Consider the following 22,465-nt stretch of genomic DNA (forward strand, 5'->3'; position numbering starts at 1 on the left):
TGATATTTGGGGGTGCTGAGCAGGTAGCCCCACAGCTCCAGCTGACGTCAGCTGGGAATGGTGGTGAAAGTCTATCAAAAGCCAGACCTGGGTGCTCTGCCGTGGATCGTCCGTTTCATCGTGAAGACAGTCCGTGGGAACTTAGCAGGGGGGTAAACACACGTTGCTTCTGCCCCCCAGGTGTCCCCCAAAGCGGCTCCCCAGAAGACCAGACCAGAGCCCCCGGTTAGCTACGACTCCCGAACCACCCACGGCACAGGGGGTGTTGCCTCCCACGGAGACCGGCTCGCAGCTGGCGGAGAGGATGGCTCCCGGGATGGTGACGATGGAGGCGGATGGCTGGATCACAACCTCGGACGGTGGGATCTGGTTGATGGGTTGGGGATGATCCCGGCAGGGTGCCCAGCTGTCCTGAGTTGGTGCTTCCAACAGCCAAGGCACCGGAACCGTAGCCGGAACCGTAGCCGGAACCGAAGCCGGCCCCCCAGCCGATACCTCCGTAGCCAAGACCACCGGAGCAGAAACCACCGGAGCCGAGACCTCCATAACCGAGACCACCGGAGCCGAAACCACCATAGCTGAGGCCTCCATAGCCAAGACCTCCAGAGCCCAGTCCCAGCCCCGAAGAGCCAAAACCAACCACTGGGCTGGAGGCGCAAGATGGGACGGTGCAGGCTGGACCACAAGAAGTCATGGTGTGGTGGGGCGGAGCCTGAAAGAGAACAGGAGGCAACTCAGCATTGCAGAAATGGGTAAAGAGAAGATCACTTTCTTGGTGGACGTGGTCACTGCAGCCAAGAGGAGCAAACCCATTTTTGAGCCAACTTTACCCTGCACATGCCCAATCTCATCTGATCTGGGAAGCTAAGCAGAGTCAGGCCTGGTTAGTACTTGGATGGGAGACCGCCTGGGAATACCGGGCGCTGCAGGCTTATACCATGATCTCGGAAGCTAAGCAGGGCCAGGCCTGGTTAGTACTCGGATGGGAGACCGCCTGGGAATACCGGTTGCTGTAGGCTTATACCATGATCTCGGAAGCTAAGCAGGGCCAGGCCTGGTTAGTACTTGGATGGGAGACCGCCTGGGAATACCGGGTGCTGTAGGCTTATACCATGATCTCGGAAGCTAAGCAGGGCCAGGCCTGGTTAGTACTTGGATGGGAGACCGCCTGGGAATACCGGGTGCTGTAGGCTTATACCATGATCTCGGAAGCTAAGCAGGGTCGGGCCTGGTTAGTATTCAGATGGGGGACCGCCTGGGAATACCGGGCGCTGTAGGCTTATACCATGATCTCGGAAGCTAAGCAGGGCCAGGCCTGGTCAGTACTTGGATGGGAGACCGCCTGGGAATACCGGGTGCTGTAGGCTTATACCATGATCTCGGAAGCTAAGCAGGGTCGGCCTGGTTAGTATTCAGATGGGGGACCGCCTGGGAATACCGGGCGCTGTAGGCTTATACCATGATCTCGGAAGCTAAGCAGGGTGGGGCCTGGTTAGTATTCAGATGGGAGACCGCCTGGGAATACCGGGCGCTGCAGGCTTATACCATGATCTCGTAAGCTAAGCAGGGTCAGGGCTGGTTAGTATTCAGATGGGAGACCGCCTGGGAATAATGGGTGCTGTAGGCTTATACCATGATCTTGTAAGCTAAGCAGGGTCAGGCCTGGTTAGTACTCAGATGGGAGACCTCCTGGGAATACCGGATGCTGTAGGCTTATAGCATGATCTCGGAAGCTAAGCAGGGTCAGGCCTGGTTAGTACTCAGATGGGAGACCACCTGGGAATACCGGGTGCTGTAGGCTTATACCATGATCTCGGAAGCTAAGCAGGGTCAGGCCTGGTTAGTATTCAGATGGGAGACCGCCTGGGAATACCGGGCGCTGTAGGCTTATACCATGATTTCGGAAGCTAAGCAGGGTCAGGCCTGGTTAGTACTTGGATGGGAGACCGCCTGGGAATACCGGTTGCTGTAGGCTTATACCATGATCTCGGAAGCTAAGCAGGGTCGAGCCTGGTTAGTACTTGGATGGGAGACCGCCTGGGAATACCGGGCGCTGTAGGCTTATACCATGATCTCAGAAGCTAAGCAGGGTCGAGCCTGGTTAGTACTTGGATGGGAGACCGCCTAGGAATACCGGGCGCTGTAGGCTTATACCATGATCTCGGAAGCTAAGCAGGGTCGAGCCTGGTTAGTACTTGGATGGGAGACCGCCTGGGAATACCGGGCGCTGTAGGCTTATACCATGATCTCAGAAGCTAAGCAGGGTCGAGCCTGGTTAGTACTTGGATGGGAGACCGCCTGGGAATACCGGGCGCTGTAGGCTTATAGCATGATCTCGGAAGCTAAGCAGGGTCAGGCCTGGTTAGTACTTGCATGGGAGACTGCCTGGGAATACCGGGGGCTGTAGGCTTAGACCATAGTCTTTCGAGACTGAAGGTTGCCAACCAATTGTTTTTTTATAGGACAAGAGTACCTTCTTTTTCTCTTTTTCCTGAATGGGACAGTTGAGATACATCTCCCCCCTTCCTCTTCCCCACTGTTATGGGTCCCACTGGGTATAGGTTGAATTCTCCTTTCAGCTTTCAGTTCCTTTGTGACTTTATGACTCCTTCCTACATTGATCAATAGTCTCTGAAAACCCTATTTTCATAGACTCCCATCGATCAAGACTCTTTTCCGGGCCTTGCCTTATGATGCATCGTCCTAAAACCCAAGATGTTTTTTTTTCTGGGCTGTTCCATCCCCCCAACAGGAGACCCCACTGAGAGAACTTAAGCAAGGAACCAAGTGTGGGGTCCTTCCGTTCATGAAGTGCCTACTCCTGTGTGTAGGGAGAACCTTTCCCAATTGGAAAGTCTCACTGGAAGAATTTATTGATTATTGATTTGATTTAGGGCACAAGCCTAACCAGGTCTACTCAAAAGTAAGTCCTACTTTGTTCAATGGGGCTTACTCTCAGGAAAGTGTGGTTAGGATTGCAGCCACATACGCTGCCTTTCTCCCCGAAAGGCACCCAAGGCGACCCTTCTGTGAAGATCCCTTCTGCGATCCCAAGACCGAGAAGATCCCTTCTGGCAATCCCCAGGAGAAGGCCTCCTCTGATACCCTTCTGCTCACAGAAGGTGTCCTTCTACAAGTCAAAGGAAACTTTTATGAACAGTCAGAGTCATTGACTGGTCTCATGGTCCAGCATATCCTCTCTACGTCTCGCAAGCCCTTAACGACGGACCAACTTTTTGGGAGATCAAACTCACAGACATGGACAGACAGACCCAAACCGGAGCTTGAGAACTTCACAGGCGTGACCCCTGGGTATAAAACATCAGCTTGGTGCATGGCCCCCGAATAGGGCGATGTTTCATCCTTAACACCCCCCCCCCCCAAGTTTGACTTACCTTCTTCTCCAAAGGGCGGAAGATGCAAGGAGACGAGAGAGTCAAGTGAAGCTGGTGGAGAATCCCTGGAAGGCTCCGTGCTTATATACCGTTTGGTGGCGTCGGTTCTGGCTGGAAGGCCACATTTTTACGACCCGCGCTTTGATCACTGACATGATGACGAACCGCGTGCTGGATTGCTGGGATTAACACAGCCTCTTCCGCCCAAGAGTTGGGTTATTGTCTCCTTGCTTGATCCTTAAGCCCTTCAAAGAAACTTATTTTAATTATGATTATTTTTTATACAGAGTTAAAAAATTAGAACTCTGCAAAATCATCTTCCTCGTTATAAAATTAAATCAGACAATGACATGCAGAATTCTCCACATGCAGGCAAGAGCACTTCGGAAGCTGCCTTTGGGTCAGACGCCTGAGTCACCGGCACGGCAATCCTAGGTGTGCGTCCCCCAAAGGAAGTCCCTGTGACATCAATGGGGCTCACTCCTGAGCCAGCTCCATGGAGGAGAGGACTGGTGCTTTGCCCTGAATAGGGGGGATTCTGGAAGGGGGGGCTGTGTGGCAGGAGAAGGACCCAAGACTCCCTCCTGCTTTGACTTCCAAGCCGGACGGTTTGAATTCCGAGCTGTGCTGTGTAATGGGAACTTCTGCTGACCGCAGCTTGAGATGGAAGCCCACGTGGATGATGTCACTTCCAGCTTTGACATCACTTCCAAGTTCATGACATCACCACCAGTGGGTCCTGATAGATTGTCATTCGAAAAAGCAGGTCCCGGTGCTAAAAACCTTGAGAACCGCGGAAGTAACATTGAGCTTTGACTTTTAGTATTTAAGAGACACTTTATTCTGTTTTGTACATCCTGTTCTGTCCTGAGCACCTCACTTGTGGGAGGAGGAGATAAACCGATTTGAAATAAAGAGCTGACAGCCCAAACCTATCCACGCTTTTCCCGGGAGTAAGCCCCACGGACTCTAATGGGACTTACTTCTGAGCAGACACGCATAGGACTGGGCTCTAAATCAGCCATTTTCAACCCACTGTGCCATGGCACACTGGTGTGCCGCAGATGGTCCACAGGTGCGCCGCAGGAGTTTGGAGAGGGTCATTTCTTAGTAGAGCCATTGGGGGGTTTGAGCCCCCTACCAGCAGCACGGTGTGCCTTGTCAGTGCTCAAAATACCAATGGTGTATTTTTACATACAGAATACTAAGGGTGTGCTCAAAATACTAACGGTGTGCCTTGGCCATTCTAGCACCTTGTCAGTGCGCCACGAGCTGAAAAAGGTTGAAACTCGCTCAGCTAAATCCTGCTGGCAGGGCCCTGCTTCTTCAGGGGGTGGGACAGGTACGGTTCTGGCGATGGCTGGTGCCCCAGCGAGGGTATTTTGAGGTCCATTCTGGGGAGGGGAAGGTAGAGGTGGAGGTAGTGTGCTACGTCCACACTACTACCACAATAAAGCCTTCTCCAAACGTATCAAAGAAGTAAAAAAATGCTGCTCTTCTCACCCCTAGAAAATTCTGTCGGGGCAGCACTAAACGGGAACCAAAACAGAGAGTTCAGCAGCGCAGGTGGAGCCAAACCTCCAGCTTTTTATGCCCAAGCGCTTGAAAATGAGGCATCGATGCTCAGGGATGTGCAGTTTTACAACCTCCCCCACCCTTACTGCAGCGTGAAATCAAAGACGAGCCACAGCATTCGTGATGCAGATTATTTTTCTTACATCTCGTGTACTTGTTTGAAGTTTGCTCCGCGCAACCCTCTGGGCGCTCGATGCCCTGATCCTCCCCCATAGATAGGCAGAGGGAAGCGAGAGGTTGGCTGGGCTTCGTTGGCAAAACCAGAAACTAAAACCCTGTTGTTTGGTGTGGCCTTCGCTCAGCATTAATGCTCACCTTGGTTCAGTAGTACAGCATTCCACATCTAATATTTAAGAACATAAGAACAGCCCCACTGGATCAGGCCATAGGCCCATCTAGTCCAGCTTCCTGCATCTCACAGCAGCCCACCAAATGTCCCAGGGAGCACACCGGATAACAAGAGACCTGCAAGGCATTCTGGGAATTGTAGTTAAGAACATAAGAACAGCCCCACTGGATCAGGCCATAGGCCCACCTAGTCCAGCTTCCTGCATCTCACAGCGGCCCACCAAATGCCCCAGGGAGCACACCAGATAACAAGAGACCTGCAAGGCCTCCTGGGAATTGTAGTTAAGAACATCAGAACAGCCCCACTGGAGCAGGCCATAGGCCCATCTAGTCCAGCTTCCTGTATCTCAAAGCGGCCCACCAAATGCCCCAGGGAGCACACCAGATAACAAGAGACCTGCAAGGCCTCCTGGGAATTGTAGTTAAGAACATAAGAACAGCTCCACTGGATCAGGCCATAGGCCCACCTAGTCCAGCTTCCTGCATCTCACAGCGGCCCACCAAATGCCCCAGGGAGCACACCAGATAACAAGAGGACCTGCAAGGCTTCCTGGGAATTGTAGTTTAAGAACATAAGAACAGCCCCACTGGATCAGGCCACAGGCCCATCTAGTCCAGCTTCCTGTATCTCACAGCGGCCCACCAAATGCCCCAGGGAGCACACCAGATAACAAAAGACCTGCAAGGCTTCCTGGGAATTGTAGTTAAGAACATAAGAACAGCCCCACTTGATCAGGCCATAGGCCCATCTAGTCCAGCTTCCTGTATCTCACAGCGGCCCACCAAATGCCCCAGGGAGCACACCAGATAACAAAAGACCTGCAAGGCTTCCTGGGAATTGTAGTTAAGAACATAAGAACAGCCCCACTGGATCAGGCCATAGGCCCATCTAGTCCAGCTTCCTGTATCTCACAGCGGCCCACCAAATGCCCCAGGGAGCACACCAGATAACAAGAGACCTGCAAGGCCCCCTGGGAATTGTAGTTAAGAACATAAGAACAGCCCCAATGGATCAGGCCATAGGCCCATCTAGTCCAGCTTCCTGTATCTCACAGCGGCCCACCAAATGCCCCAGGGAGCACACCAGATAACAAGAGACCTCATCCTGGTGCCCTCCCTTGCATCTGGCATTCTGACATAGCCCATTTCTAAAATCAGGAGGTTGCGCATACACATCATGGCTTGTACCCTGTAATGGATTTTTCCTCCAGAAACTTGACAACTAACTAAAATGCCCAGACTTTCCTAGGCGCCAGAATAGATAGTGAATTTAAGAATATTTCTAGCAATGAGAATAATTAATCTTGGTAGGCACAGACTCATTAACAGGGTGTCTGTTCAAACTCAAAGCTGACAAAACAGGTATGAACTACATATCAAAGTTGGCAGAATCCGATAAGGGAGGCCTCCAGCTAGAGATTTCTCTTAAAAATGCAACTTATATCAGAGAAGAAGAGAGATTTTATAGCAATCAGAAATGTCTTAATAACTTCTTGTAGGAATGAGTTACAAAATAATTAAAATTAGATTGGAAAAGAGGATAAAATACTGAATAAAATAAGTATAAACACGGATTTAAATAAATGGATTATTACCAGATTAGTGTAATTGGGAAAATTAGGATAGAGGCACACTGCCCACTTTTGAAATAGTATTGACATTACAGAAAGGGGAGGAGTTCTCCAAAATGGCGAATACAGTAACCTGAGATATTTAAATGTATGCTCCAGATATGGCAATAGCCAATGAAAATCCCCATATCCGGCATCATAGGCTCTAACAAATATGATTGGAGTTTTCTTGAGACAAAGAACCCACGGGTATATATGGTCACACCCAGAAGGGAATGTTGCTTTTTCTCTGGGACACTGAGAGACCACAGCTCTCTGTGTTCCCCATTTTGAACCACCGAGAGAAGCCCATTGCTGGCAATGAATAAATGTTTGCTCATTTTCACCAGGCTTGCTTACCAAGTCTATTTTTGAGTTTATTTTCAACTTTGCTCTTCAAGCTCACTCTGAGCTTGTTTGAAATTTGCTGCGGACACAACAATTAAGCAATGACCTTGCAACACATCTAGTCCAGCTTCCTGTATCTCACAGCGGCCCACCAGATGCCCCAGGGAGCACACCAGAGAACAAGGGACCTCATCCTGGTGCCCTCCCTTGCATCTGGCCTTCTGACATAGCCCATTTCTAAAATCAGGAGGTTGCGCATACACATCATGGCTTGTACACCGTAATGGATTTTTCCTCCAGAAACTTGACCAATCCCCTTTTAAAGGCGTCCAGGCCAGACGCCATCACCACATCCTGTGGCAAGGAGTTCCACAGACCAACCACATGCTGAGTTGTCATCTGCAAACTTAGCCACTTCACTGCTCAACCCTGTCTCCAGGTCATTAATGAAGAGGTTGAAAAGCACCGATCCCAGGACAGATCCTTGGGGCACACCGCTTTTCACCTCTCTCCATTGTGAAAATTGCCCATTAACACCCACTATCTGCTTCCTGGCCTCCAACCAGTTCTCAATCCATGAGATGACCTGTCCTCTAATTCTCTGACTGTGGAGTTTTTTCAGTAGCCTTTGGTGAGGGACCGTGTCCAACACCTTCTGAAAGTCCAGATATATAATGTCTACGGGTTCTCCCACATCCACATTCCTGTTGACCTTTTCAAAGAATTCTATAAGGTTCGTGAGGCAAGACTTACCCTTACAGAAGCCAGGCTGACTCTCCCTCAGCAAGGCCAGTTCGTCTATGTGTTTTGAGATTTTATCTTTGATGAGGCATTCCACCATCTTACCCGGTATGGATGTTAGGCTGACCGGCCTATAGTTTCCCGGGTCCCCCCTCTTTCCCTTTTTAAAAATAGGCGTGACATTTGCTATCCTCCAATCCTCTGGCTCTGTGGCCGTCTTGAGGGACAAGTTGCATATTTTAGTCAAGAGATCTGCAACTTCATTCTTCAATTCCTTAATAACTCTTGGGTGGATGCCATCATGGCCTTATTGATCTTTAATTTATCAATGAGGTCTGAAACATTTGTTATCTGGTGTGCTCCCTGGGGCATTTGGTGGGCCGCTGTGAGATACAGGAAACTGGACTAGATGGGCCTATGGCCTGATCCAGTGGGGCTGTGCTTATGTTCTTATGTTCTTATGAGTAATTAAATATTTTCTTCTGTCTGTTCTAACCCTCCCAACACTCAATTTTAGTGGATGTCCCCTGGTTCTGGCGTTATGTGAGACTGTAAAGAGCATCTCCCTATCCACTCTATCCTTCCCCTGCATAATTTAGCACGAGTACTTTGAACGGAGTTGCTCCTCCAAGGAAAATGTCTCCTTCTAAAAGGTGACCCTAGTCTCTCTCTCTCTCTCTCTCTCTCTCTCTCTCTCTCTCTCTCTCTGGTAAAGTGTATCCGCCTATCGCAGAGTTGGGCCTGAACCTGTTCACATGGTAGGAACCTGAGCTTTTGTGGAGGCTCCTGTTTGGAACAGAACCTCCAATATCTTTTGGGGGCTGTCAAGAAAGAAGACCATCCCTTTTGCTTCAGATGGTGGCCATACCCTAAGCAGGGCCCTATTTGACTATTGTATGGGGTGTGCAGGGTTACATGGGAGAAGGAGGTCCTGAAGATTCTGCCTGATCCAGGAGCAGGTTCAGCAATAGAGAAAGATGCTCAGTCATTCAGCAGCCTTAATGAGGGCCTCTTAAGGGGGAGGGGGAGGGTGCCAGAGCAGAAAAGGCCCTGCTCCTTCTCATCATCCCCTTGGCTTCAGACGGTGGTGGTATCCTAAACAGGGCCCTATCTCACAGCTCTAGGGGAAGAGGAGGGTTACATAGGAGGAGGTCCTTCAGATTCCTCTGGATCTGAACATTGTTTCAGGAGCAGGTTCAGCAACGTTCAAAGATGCTAAATGGTTCAGTGGTGTAGCCTGGGAGCATCAAGGAGGGCCGAGGTGACCCTTAGGGAGGGGAAAATCAGGGACCATCCCATTAAATGCGACCATTGAATGTATAATCATTCCTGATTATTGCATCTCTAAGCTGGACAAGCAACGCCTGTTGAACCGCAGCCTCTTCTGTACGCCACGCTGTGGGACTCTCGGATGCTGCAACCAAGGATTTGGGAAGAGAAAAACAGGGACCGTCCCATTGAATGTGAACCATCCGAATGTATAAGCATCCCTGATTGCCGCATCTCTAAGTTGAACAACGTAACACCTTTGGAACCACAGCCTGTTCGGCAGACCCTGCAGTGGAACTCCCCCAACTAACACTGCAGCCAAGAATTTGGGAGTGATCTCCTTCCAGAACATTCTCAGGGAATGTTGTCTTTGGCAGGGAAGTCGGCAGGAGCTCCGAACATCCACTTGGCGGAGGGAAAACGAGCAAGTCTTTGCAGAGGCTTAATTAGAAATTATGACTCCAGGGGTTTTGCTGCTATGGAAGGAGCCACAGTAAAAGAGCAGTCACCCCCACGCCTTCTGCGTCAGGTATGGAGTTGTGCATTTCAAAAGCGGTTCCCTCCTCTTTTCCCTGGAGCTGAGATATGCCGCTTGGTGCTTCCAAAAATTCGGCAGAGGCTCGAGTGCCACTGAGCATGTGCAGAGTTCCTTCTCCAACCCAGAGAAAGAACCCTTTGAAAAACACACCCGATATCAGAGTGGGTCTGACTCAAGCAAGCACAGACTTCTTCTGGTTGGGAAAGGAGAACTTCTCCTGCCTGCCCAGAAACAGTGTCAGCAAGTGTAGGAGCTGAAGACCTGCAGAGGGCAGATGTGGTAGAGTCCCAAGAAAGTCAGCGTGACTGTTTCCCTCCAGCCTGCACACAGCAGGTGACATTGTCGTCCTGGTGACCTAACATGGTCCTTGCCGGGATTTTTTAATGCAGGAGGACTGGAAAACCTGCAGCTCCGTCCCCAAAAGTCTCACATGGTGTCGCCCTCCTCTTCCTATAATATGGAGAATGGGTCCAATTTATGCAGAATTTGTTTTGGGGGGGGGGGCAGAATAAGTCAGCAGAGTTTGGGGGCTGTACCACTTTGGACTGTGGCAGTGCTGTGGGAGGGGGGAAGAGGTTGCGTTTTGGAAAGCTTTTTCCAGTAGAAACCACGCCGAACACGGCATGAAAACACACCCCGGGCTGATGTGGGTGGTGCAGTCCAGACCTCTGCCAGCTGAAGACGGGGGATCGTTCTGGCGTGAGAAGATGGTGAGCGCCAAAGGACGCTTTTCACTCCTTCCCAAATGTGGAAATCAAGGGCCTGATCCTGCCCAACTCTCCAGGATGGAGGCAGCCATGCCGTTCTGTGGTGGTGCTGGGCAGTGACGGAGACCTCCTCAAGGTCATAGGACTTTTGTTCCCTTCACTCAGGGCAGTATCACACCTGCACCGGTGCTGGAGAGTTGGGCAGGATGGGGCCCTCAGCCTCCCAGTTCCCAGTTGGCAAGGATGCCAATCAAAATAGCTGACTCAGCACAATTGTGCCTGTGCAAATCACCACAACGAGTGGTGTACATCTGTGCAAAATCTTCAACACAGCACTCCGTAACTTGCGTGTTCCTAACTTGGGGACCCAGTGCATGACTAAGCTGACCCACTGCCCATTACTATGCAGGCCTTCTCAGCAGCACACCTCGCTTTCTTCAGTGGGGCTTGCTCCCAGGTAAGGGTGCACAGGATGGCAGCCTTTAAGAGCAATCCAGAAGGTGTGTGCTGCCTGCACAAGTCCCCTGGGCCGATCTGGGAGTGTCAGGAACGTGCCTTAGACTGGCCCATGAGAGAGACACACCCAGTAGGTGGAGGTGCCACCTCTCTGTAGGGCCACAAGAATGCTGTGTTGTGTGGTTGTAGTGGAACTGGTGAGCACGTAGAGCTCATAACTCCCGGCTTCTTCCTCCCGCTGATCTGCCCCTTCTCTCCATATATGAAGGGAACCTTCGCCCCCTGGCAACATGCCCGGCCAACATGTTCTCTGCTGGGCCGGCTCATCCCACAGCCTGTCTGAGCTCTAAAGCCAGCAGCTTCAGCCTATTCCAGCCCATGTATGTTGGGAGGTCTGAGTGGGGGGCACGTGATGCCAAGGGCTCCATCAGTGTCCTGTGTCCTCAAGACCAAACCGAGAGGAGCCTTGCAGGGGCTGATTCCGAGTCTCTCCAGCATGCATCATCGATGATCCATCCAGACTCTGTCCCCGCTAAGAGGAAGTCCCCTGTGATGGACCTGGAGATTCTGGGAGGGCTCCTGTGCCTCAAGACTCCCTACCCTTCAGTGGCTCTTCCTCCTCCGCCCTCCACTGTGGGATGGTGAAGGTTCCCTCTTGGTCCACTTTACCCAGAAGCCTCCCTGGATGCTAAAGAAAGAACAGCTAAGGAATCAGGACCGTACGACACAACATCACCCAAGAGACGAGTGACAGATGGGATGGTGACCACGGGGCGGGGGGGCTGGATGACCACCATCGTCCCTGTCCCCACCAAGAGAAAGTCCCAAGTAATGCACCTGGAGATTCTGGGAGGGCTCCTGTGTTTCCCTGCTTTATACCCTCCCGTGGCTGTTTCTCCTCGTCCTTTCACTGTGAGACGGTGAAGGTCCCCTCCTGGTCCAGCTTACCCAGAATCCTCAAAGCTACAGACAGGACAGCTCTGGAATCGGGGCCGTATGACGCAGTTTCACCCATGAGGCTTGTGATAGATGACAACATGTGTTTTATTGAACATGGGAAAAGGAGTCACAATTGCAGATGGAGGAGCTGAAGAATAAAGTGGGGGGAGGAGAAGAGACCGAGAGACTTGAGGTGGTCCTTGGTCTGGAGACTTTCAGAACTAGAAGGGGAACGGACGAGGCTCATTCAGGAGCTGTTGACTGGAGGGTCGAGGAGCTCAGCTCTTCTGCCTCCAGCCCTAGACATTCGATAGGGGATCTGCATCGTACGTGTCCATTCCTGGCCATTCCTGTCGTCGTAGGGATCTTCTTGTAGGTTTAGAGGCACACGCTACCACGGCGACCCAGGATAGACCTCCTTCCGTACAATCCACCCCTCCTCAGGCCGGAGCCCCAGCCCAGGCCTCCAGAGCCCAAAGCCCCATAGCCCAAGCCCCCGTAAAGGCCTGCTCCACCGAAACCTGATCCTACAATCCCAGAGCCACCCACGGCGCAGGGAGTGTTGCCCCCGACGGCCACGGGCTCGCAGCTAGCGGACAGGATGTCCCCTGGGATGGTCACTATGGAGGGAGGGGGCTGGATGACCACCTCTGCCGGTGGGATCTGGTTCACGCAGGAAGGGAGGACTCCAGCCAGGGTGCCGAGGTTGCCGGAGGTTTCGCCAGCACCGTATCCGTAACTGATACCCCCGTAGACAGATCCGAGACCCCCGAGGCCGGATCCGAGACCCCCGGGGCCGTATCCGAGACCCCCGTAGCCATAGCCGAGACCTCCAGAACCTCCCGATCCAAAGCCCACGACTGGGGCGGAGGCAACGGATGGGACGGTGCAGGATGGACCACAGTCAACCATGGTGGGATGGAGCGGGCTCTGAAACAAGCATCAGGGGACACAAGGATACGTTCAGTGGGACGCTCAGGAGATGTTGTCGCTGCAGAGTCCTCAGCTATTGCATCAGCTCCCCTATTCCCTGCCCTCGGCCTCCTGCTGCCGTTCCCCATCCTTCAAGCCCCTACTAATGAGGTCCTACTTCCAGAGACCCTAAACCCAGTCCCTTCACTCAAGATCCTTCGTTCTTCTCAACCTTGTTTGAAGAGCCTCCCTACTGATGTTTGAATGATGGTCACCTCTGCCCTTCCGCCCCTCTCTGGTGTTCATCCTGCAGCCAGGCTGATGGCCTGAATCTCTGTGTGTAGGATGCTGGCAGGACCCAGAAGGGAAGAGTGCTAGTGGGTCCTGACCCACAGTTTGAGAAACCCTGCCCCATGGCATTCAAGTGGAGGCTCTGGAGATGTCGGAGCTACCGTGCTTTTTCAGCTACTGCAATGGTTGCCCTATTCCCGATTCCTCCTCCCCCTGCTGTTCTCCACCCTTCAAGCCCTCAATCCTCCAATTAATTAATTACTCATTCATCCTCCTGTCATGCTGACAATCTGAATCAAAGGATACAGACCAACCTTCCAGAACAAGGCTGCTTACAGGGGACTCCAGTGGCCATTTGTAGACAAATTGAGCCCCGTGCCCAAGAGTGAGGAGTGCATTGTGGGCGCTACTCAAACCAGGGTTGACTAGGCGTGTGACCCTCTAGCAGAGGCTGGAGGAAGGCTGTGGCAGTTTCCTGCAAGAGCAGGAGGCTGGACTAGATGCCCTCCAAGATCCCTTCCCACATCCTGGAATTCTACCTGCATGCCACGACTCTTCCCCCAGGGTAGACAAAGACCCCTGCATTTCAGAGGATGCCTCAGAGATGCAGAGAGATCTGGCAACAATACGGAAGACCATAGAGATGAACTGTGGCCACTCCAAAACGTCCTTGCCCATTGGAGTGTGGGCAACCAACGTCCTGCAGACACCCCTTGACTTACCCAGAACTTCTGGCCTGGACTTACCAAGGAGAAGAAAGCGAGAGATGAAGCTGGGGAGGCTGTCAGTGAAGCTGTTGGAGGCTCTCGGGCCGGAGGAGCCTTTTATAGTGCTTTGCCCACGTCCCCCCGTGGCCCTGGAAGACGCTTCTTTTGGCCCAGGGCATTAATTTTGCAGGCAAGGCAAATAATTGGCAAAGCACATCCTGCCCCTGGATTACTTTAATGACTACCAACAAAGATGGAGTGTCTTTGTCAGCACCTCATGAAGACACTCGCTCTGGGACCCTTTGATCTTCTTCTTCTGCAGAAATGCTTCTGCTTATTTGCCTGTTTGCAGGAGCCACAACAAGCGGACTCAGGGCCCGAGGCCTCCCCTCCCAGGCGGCCAGACCGGGGAGGCTCTCGGCAAACTGCTCTGCTTGCACGCTGAGGGTTCTGGGGAGCCGGGAGAGGCGCCGAGCCTTGGCTGAGTCAGGTGCTGATCCCAGACCGAGAGCATCAGAGGCTCCCCTGGATAAGCGGAGCCCTGAAACCCCCAACACCAGTGCCGGCCGTTGACTGGGAGACCTCCCGTCTCTCTGTGGAAGCGTCCCCTGGGGTGTGGGGAGAAGCAGCCATTTAGGGACCCACAAAGCCCCTCCTATGACACTTCAACATGGGGAATCTCTGCTTGGGCTTTGGGATTCCATTGGCCCTTGTGTGGCAGGGGCACTGGTTGAGGTTCTGTGCCCACTAGAGGCCCCGCCTGGCTGCCCAAAACCCTGGACCCCAGGATTCCATAGATCCACAGGTGGCGGGAGATGGTTGAGTGTCTCTGCCCCACCCCCATGGCTCCATCCGGCTTCCCCAACCCCCTGGACCCCAGGATTCCATAGATCCACAGGTGGCGGGAGATGGTTGAGAGTCTCTGCCCCACCCCAGTGGCTCCATCCGGCTTCCCCAAACCCCTGGACCCCAGGATTCAAAATGGACACGGTGCCAGAAGATTGGAGGATAGCAAATGTCACGCCTATTTTTAAAAAGGGAAGAGGGGGGACCCGGGAAACTATAGGCCGTTCAGCCTAACATCCATACCGGGTAAGATGGTGGAATGCCTCATCAAAGATAGGATCTCAAAACACATAGACGAACAGGCCTTGCTGAGGGAGAGTCAGCATGGCTTCTGTAAGGGTAAGTCTTGCCTCACGAACCTTATAGAATTCTTTGAAAAGGTCAACAGGCATGTGGATGCGGGAGAACCCGTGGACATTATATATCTGGACTTTCAGAAGGCATTTGACACGGTCCCTCACCAAAGGCTACTGAAAAAACTCCACAGTCAGGGAATTAGAGGACAGGTCCTCTCGTGGATTGAGAACTGGTTGGAGGCCAGGAAGCAGAGAGTGGGTGTCAATGGGCAATTTTCACAATGGAGAGAGATGAAAAGCGGTGTGCCCCAAGGATCTGTCCTGGGACCGGTGCTTTTCAACCTCTTCATAAATGACCTGGAGACAGGGTTGAGCAGTGAAGTGGCTAAGTTTGCAGACGACACCAAACTTTTCCGAGTGGTAAAGACCAGAAGTGATTGTGAGGAGCTCCAGAAGGATCTCTCCAGACTGGCAGAATGGGCAGCAAAATGGCAGATGCGCTTCAATGTCAGTAAGTGTAAAGTCATGCACATTGGGGCAAAAAAATCAAAACTTTAGATACAGGCTGATGGGTTCTGAGCTGTCTGTGACAGATCAGGAGAGAGATCTTGGGGTGGTGGTGGACAGGACGATGAAAGTGTCGACCCAATGTGCGGCGGCAGTGAAGAAGGCCAATTCTATGCTTGGGATCATTAGGAAGGGTATTGAGAACAAAACGGCTAGTATTATAATGCCGTTGTACAAATCTATGGTCAGGCCACACCTGGAGTATTGTGTCCAGTTCTGGTCGCCGCATCTCAAAAAAGACATAGTGGAAATGGAAAAGGTGCAAAAGAGAGCAACTAAGATGATTACAGGGCTGGGGCACCTTCCTTATGAGGAAAGGCTACGGCGTTTGGGCCTCTTCAGCCTAGAAAAGTGGCGCCTGAGGGGGGACATGATTGAGACATACAAAATTATGCAGGGAATCGAGTGGATAAAGAGATGCTCTTTTCCCTCTCACATAATACCAGAACCAGGGGACATCCACTAAAATTAAGTGTTGGGCGGGTTAGGACAGACAAAAGAAAATATTTCTTTACTCAGCGTGTGGTCGGTCTGTGGAACTCCTTGCCACAGGATGTGATGCTGGCGTCTAGCCTAGACGCCTTTAAAAGGGGATTGGACAAATTTCTGGAGGAATGGGGTACAAGCCATGATGTGTATGCGCAACCTCCTGATTTTAGAAATGGGTTAAGTCAGAATGCCAGATGTAGGGGAGGGCCCCCAGGATGAGGTCTCTTGTTATCTGGTGTGCTCCCTGGGGCATTTGGTGGGCCGCTGTGAGATACAGGAAGCTGGACTAGATGGGCCTCTGGCCTGATCCAGTGGGGCTGTTCTTATGTTCTTAAACTACAGTTCCCAGGAGGCCTTGCAGGTCTCTTCTTATCTGGTGTGCTCCCTGGGGCATTTGGTGGGCCGCTGTGAGATACAGGAAGCTGGACTAGATGGGCCTCTGGCCTGATCCAGTGGGGCTGTTCTTATGTTCTTAAACTACAGTTCCCAGGAGGCCTTGCAGGTCTCTTCTTATCTGGTGTGCTCCCTGGGGCATTTGGTGGGCCGCTGTGAGATACAGGAAGCTGGACTAGATGGGCCTCTGGCCTGATCCAGTGGGGCTGTTCTTATGTTCTTAAACTACAGTTCCCAGGAGGCCTTGCAGGTCTCTTTTTGTCTGGTGTGCTCCCTGGGGCATTTGGTGGGCCGCTGTGAGATACAGGAAGCTGGACTAGATGGACCTCTGGCCTGATCCAGTGGGGCTGTTCTTATGTTCTTAAACTACTGTTCCCAGGAGGCCTTGCAGGTCTCTTTTTGTCTGGTGTGCTCCCTGGGGCATTTGGTGGGCCGCTGTGAGATACAGGAAGCTGGACTAGATGGGCCTAGGGCCTGATCCAGTGGGGCTGTTCTTATGTCCTTAACTACAATTCCCAGGAGGCCTTGCAGGTCTCTTGTTATCTGGTGTGCTCCCTGGGGCATTTGGTGGGCCGCTGTGCGATACAGGAAACTGGACTAGATGGGCCTCTGGCCTGATCCAGTGGGGCTGTTCTTATGTTCTTATGAGTAATTAAATATTTTCTTCTGTCTGTCCTAACCCTCCCAACACTCAATTTTAGTGGATGTCCCCTGGTTCTGGCATTATGTGAGATTGTAAAGAGCATCTCCCTATCCACTCTATCCTTCCCCTGCATAATTTAGCACGGGTACTTTGAACGGAGTTGCTCCTCCAAGGAAAATGTCTCCTTCTAAAAGGTGACCCTAGTCTCTCTCTCTCTCTCTCTCTCTCTCTCTCTCTCTCTCTCTCTCTCTCTCTCTCTCTCTGGTAAAGTGTATCCGCCTATCGCAGAGTTGGGCCTGAACCTGTTCACATGGTAGGAACCTGAGCTTTTGTGGAGGCTCCTGTTTGGAACAGAACCTCCAATATCTTTTGGGGGCTGTCAAGAAAGAAGACCATCCCTTTTGCTTCAGATGGTGGCCGTACCCTAAGCAGGGCCCTATTTGACTATTGTAGGGGGTGTGCAGGATTACATGGGAGAAGGAGGTCCTGAAGATTCTGCCTGATCCAGGAGCAGGTTCAGCAATAGAGAAAGATGCTCAGTCGTTCAGCAGCCTTAATGAGGGCCTCTTAAGGGGGAGGGGGAGGGTGCCAGAGCAGAAAAGGCCCTGCTCCTTCTCATCATCCCCTTGGCTTCAGACGGTGGTGGTATCCTAAACAGGGCCCTATCTCACAGCTCTAGGGGAAGAGGAGGGTTACATAGGAGGAGGTCCTTCAGATTCCTCTGGATCTGAACATTGTTTCAGGAGCAGGTTCAGCAACGTTCAAAGATGCTAAATGGTTCAGTGGTGTAGCCTGGGAGCATCAAGGAGGGCCGAGGTGACCCTTAGGGAGGGGGAAATCAGGGACCATCCCATTAAATGCGACCATTGAATGTATAATCATTCCTGATTATTGCATCTCTAAGCTGGACAAGCAACGCCTGTTGAACCGCAGCCTCTTCTGTACGCCACGCTGTGGGACTCTCGGATGCTGCAACCAAGGATTTGGGAAGAGAAAAACAGGGACCGTCCCGTTGAATGTGAACCATCTGAATGTATAAGCGTCCCTGATTGCCACATCTCTAAGTTCAACAAAGCAACACCTGTGGAATTGCAGCCTGTTCGGCAGACCCTGCAGTGGGACTCCCCAAACTGACGTTGCAGCCAAGAATTTGGGAGTGATCTCCTTCCAGAACATTCTCAGGGAATGTTGTCTTTGGCAGGGAAGTCGGCAGGAGCTCCGAACATCCACTTGGCGGAGGGAAAACGAGCAAGTCTTTGCAGAGGCTTAATTAGAAATTATGACTCCAGGGGTTTTGCTGCTATGGAAGGAGCCACAGTAAAAGAGCAGTCACCCCCACGCCTTCTGCGTCAGGTATGGAGCTGTGCATTTCAAAAGGGGTTCCCTCCTCTTTTCCCTGGAGCTGAGATATGCCGCTTGGTGCTTCCAAAAATTCGGCAGAGGCTCGAGTGCCACTGAGCATGTGCAGAGTTCCTTCTCCAACCCAGAGAAAGAACCCTTTGAAAAACACACCCGATATCAGAGTGGGTCTGACTCAAGCAAGCACAGACTTCTTCTGGTTGGGAAAGGAGAACTTCTCCTGCCTGCCCAGAAACAGTGTCAGCAAGTGTAGGAGCTGAAGACCTGCAGAGGGCAGATGTGGTAGAGTCCCAAGAAAGTCAGCGTGACTGTTTCCCTCCAGCCTGCACACAGCAGGTGACATTGTCGTCCTGGTGACCTAACATGGTCCTTGCCGGGATTTTTTAATGCAGGAGGACTGGAAAACCTGCAGCTCCGTCCCCAAAAGTCTCACATGGTGTCGCCCTCCTCATTCTATAATATGGAGATTGGCTCCAATTTATGCAGAATTTGTTTTGGGGGGGGCAGAATAAGTCAGCAGAGTTTGGAGGCTGTACCACTTTGGACTGTGGCAGTGCTGTGGGAGGGGGGAAGAGGTTGCGTTTTGGAAAGCTTTTTCCAGTAGAAACCACGCCGAACACGGCATGAAAACACACCCCGGGCTGATGTGGGTGGTGCAGTCCAGACCTCTGCCAGCTGAAGACGGGGGATCGTTCTGGCGTGAGAAGATGGTGAGCGCCAAAGGACGCTTTTCACTCCTTCCCAAATGTGGAAATCAAGGGCCTGATCCTGCCCAACTCTCCAGGATGGAGGCAGCCATGCCGTTCTGTGGTGGTGCTGGGCAGTGACGGAGACCTCCTCAAGGTCATAGGACTTTTGTTCCCTTCACTCAGGGCAGTATCACACCTGCACCGGTGCTGGAGAGTTGGGCAGGATGGGGCCCTCAGCCTCCCAGTTCCCAGTTGGCAAGGATGCCAATCAAAATAGCTGACTCAGCACAATTGTGCCTGTGCAAATCACCACAACGAGTGGTGTACATCTGTGCAAAATCTTCAACACAGCACTCCGTAACTTGCGTGTTCCTAACTTGGGGACCCAGTGCATGACTAAGCTGACCCACTGCCCATTACTATGCAGGCCTTCTCAGCAGCACACCTCGCTTTCTTCAGTGGGGCTTGCTCCCAGGTAAGGGTGCACAGGATGGCAGCCTTTAAGAGCAATCCAGAAGGTGTGTGCTGCCTGCACAAGTCCCCTGGGCCGATCTGGGAGTGTCAGGAACGTGCCTTAGACTGGCCCATGAGAGAGACACACCCAGTAGGTGGAGGTGCCACCTCTCTGTAGGGCCACAAGAATGCTGTGTTGTGTGGTTGTAGTGGAACTGGTGAGCACGTAGAGCTCATAACTCCCGGCTTCTTCCTCCCGCTGATCTGCCCCTTCTCTCCATATATGAAGGGAACCTTCGCCCCCTGGCAACATGCCCGGCCAACATGTTCTCTGCTGGGCCGGCTCATCCCACAGCCTGTCTGAGCTCTAAAGCCAGCAGCTTCAGCCTATTCCAGCCCATGTATGTTGGGAGGTCTGAGTGGGGGGCACGTGATGCCAAGGGCTCCATCAGTGTCCTGTGTCCTCAAGACCAAACCGAGAGGAGCCTTGCAGGGGCTGATTCCGAGTCTCTCCAGCATGCATCATCGATGATCCATCCAGACTCTGTCCCCGCTAAGAGGAAGTCCCCTGTGATGGACCTGGAGATTCTGGGAGGGCTCCTGTGCCTCAAGACTCCCTACCCTTCAGTGGCTCTTCCTCCTCCGCCCTCCACTGTGGGATGGTGAAGGTTCCCTCTTGGTCCACTTTACCCAGAAGCCTCCCTGGATGCTAAAGAAAGAACAGCTAAGGAATCAGGACCGTACGACACAACATCACCCAAGAGACGAGTGACAGATGGGATGGTGACCACGGGGCGGGGGGGCTGGATGACCACCATCGTCCCTGTCCCCACCAAGAGAAAGTCCCAAGTAATGCACCTGGAGATTCTGGGAGGGCTCCTGTGTTTCCCTGCTTTATACCCTCCCGTGGCTGTTTCTCCTCGTCCTTTCACTGTGAGACGGTGAAGGTCCCCTCCTGGTCCAGCTTACCCAGAATCCTCAAAGCTACAGGCAGGACAGCTCTGGAATTGGGGCCGTATGACGCAGTTTCACCCATGAGGCTTGTGATAGATGACAACATGCGTTTTATTGAACATGGGAAAAGGAGTCACAATTGCAGATGGAGGAGCTGAAGAATAAAGTGGGGGGAGGAGAAGAGACCGAAAGACTTGAGGTGGTCCTTGGTCTGGAGACTTTCAGAACTAGAAGGGGAACGGACGAGGCTCATTCACGAGCTGTTGACTGGAGGGTCGAGGAGCTCAGCTCTTCTGCCTCCAGCCCTAGACATTCGATAGGGAATCTGCATCGTACGTGTCCATTCCTGGCCATTCCTGTCGTCGTAGGGATCTTCTTGTAGGTTTAGAGGCACACGCTACCACGGCGACCCAGGATAGACCTCCTTCCGTACAATCCACCCCTCCTCAGGCCGGAGCCCCAGCCCAGGCCTCCAGAGCCCAAAGCCCCATAGCCCAAGCCCCCGTAAAGGCCTGCTCCACCGAAACCTGATCCTACAATCCCAGAGCCACCCACGGCGCAGGGAGTGTTGCCCCCGACGGCCACGGGCTCGCAGCTAGCGGACAGGATGGCCCCTGGGATGGTCACTATGGAGGGAGGGGGCTGGATGACCACCTCTGCCGGTGGGATCTGGTTCACGCAGGAAGGGAGGACTCCAGCCAGGGTGCCGAGGTTGCCGGAGGTTTCGCCAGCACCGTATCCGTAACCGATACCCCCGTAGACAGATCCGAGACCCCCGAGGCCGGATCCGAGACCCCCGGGGCCGTATCCGAGACCCCTGTAGCCATAGCCGAGACCTCCAGAACCTCCCGATCCAAAGCCCACGACTGGGGCGGAGGCAACGGATGGGACGGTGCAGGATGGACCACAGTCAACCATGGTGGGATGGAGCGGGCTCTGAAACAAGCATCAGGGGACACAAGGATACGTTCAGTGGGACGCTCAGGAGATGTTGTCGCTGCAGAGTCCTCAGCTATTGCATCAGCTCCCCTATTCCCTGCCCTCGGCCTCCTGCTGCCGTTCCCCATCCTTCAAGCCCCTACTAATGAGGTCCTACTTCCAGAGACCCTAAACCCAGTCCCTTCACTCACGATCCTTCGTTCTTCTCAACCTTGTTTGAAGAGCATCCCTATTGATGTCTGAATGATGGTCACCTCTGCCCTTCCGCCCCTCTCTGATGTTCATCCTGCAGCCAGGCTGATGGCCTGAATCTCTGTGTGCAGGATGCTGGCAGGACCCAGAAGGGAAGAGTGCTAGTGGGTCCTGACCCACAGTTTGAGAAACCCTGCCCCATGGCATTCAAGTGGAGGCTCTGGAGATGTCGGAGCTACCGTGCTTTTTCAGCTACTGCAATGGTTGCCCTATTCCCGATTCCTCCTCCCCCTGCTGTTCTCCACCCTTCAAGCCCTCAATCCTCCAATTAATTAATTACTCATTCATCCTCCTGTCATGCTGACAATCTGAATCAAAGGATACAGACCAACCTTCCAGAACAAGGCTGCTTACAGGGGACTCCAGTGGCCATTTGTAGACAAATTGAGCCCCGTGCCCAAGAGTGAGGAGTGCATTGTGGGCGCTACTCAAACCAGGGTTGACTAGGCGTGTGACCCTCTAGCAGAGGCTGGAGGAAGGCTGTGGCAGTTTCCTGCAAGAGCAGGAGGCTGGACTAGATGCCCTCCAAGATCCCTTCCCACATCCTGGAATTCTACCTGCATGCCACGACTCTTCCCCCAGGGTAGACAAAGACCCCTGCATTTCAGAGGATGCCTCAGAGATGCAGAGAGATCTGGCAACAATACGGAAGACCATAGAGATGAACTGTGGCCACTCCAAAACGTCCTTGCCCATTGGAGTGTGGGCAACCAACGTCCTGCAGACACCCCTTGACTTACCCAGAACTT

At 52.6% G+C, this 22,465-nt stretch overlaps 2 protein-coding genes and 2 pseudogenes across 2 annotated transcripts; 1 reads left to right on the forward strand and 3 right to left on the reverse strand.

Moving 5' to 3' along the window:
• Window positions 1-141: 141 nt before the first annotated feature.
• On the reverse strand, window positions 142-694 carry LOC136636080 (chorion class B protein M2410-like; annotated as a pseudogene).
• Window positions 695-813: 119 nt separating this feature from the next.
• Window positions 814-932, forward strand: LOC136636093 (5S ribosomal RNA; annotated as a pseudogene).
• An 11,372-nt stretch (window positions 933-12,304) lies between these two features.
• LOC136636081 (claw keratin-like) lies at window positions 12,305-12,838 on the reverse strand. The gene has a single exon (XM_066611102.1). The coding sequence runs from the start codon at window positions 12,836-12,838 to the stop codon at window positions 12,305-12,307; it is 534 nt and encodes a 177-aa protein (XP_066467199.1).
• An 8,071-nt stretch (window positions 12,839-20,909) lies between these two features.
• On the reverse strand, window positions 20,910-21,443 carry LOC136636082 (claw keratin-like). Its single transcript, XM_066611103.1, has one exon. It carries the CDS (start codon window positions 21,441-21,443, stop codon window positions 20,910-20,912), a length of 534 nt encoding a protein of 177 aa, XP_066467200.1.
• Window positions 21,444-22,465: the final 1,022 nt, after the last annotated feature.

This window comes from Tiliqua scincoides, unplaced genomic scaffold, assembly GCF_035046505.1.
Source record: "Tiliqua scincoides isolate rTilSci1 unplaced genomic scaffold, rTilSci1.hap2 HAP2_SCAFFOLD_84, whole genome shotgun sequence".
NCBI classification, from domain to species: domain Eukaryota; kingdom Metazoa; phylum Chordata; class Lepidosauria; order Squamata; family Scincidae; genus Tiliqua; species Tiliqua scincoides.

What these genes read in the sequence shown, in the direction of transcription:
- LOC136636082 (XM_066611103.1), bottom strand. Translation starts at nt 21,443, where the DNA reads ATGGTTGACTGTGGTCCATCCTGCACCGTCCCATCCGTTGCCTCCGCC.
- LOC136636081 (XM_066611102.1), bottom strand. Translation starts at nt 12,838, where the DNA reads ATGGTTGACTGTGGTCCATCCTGCACCGTCCCATCCGTTGCCTCCGCC.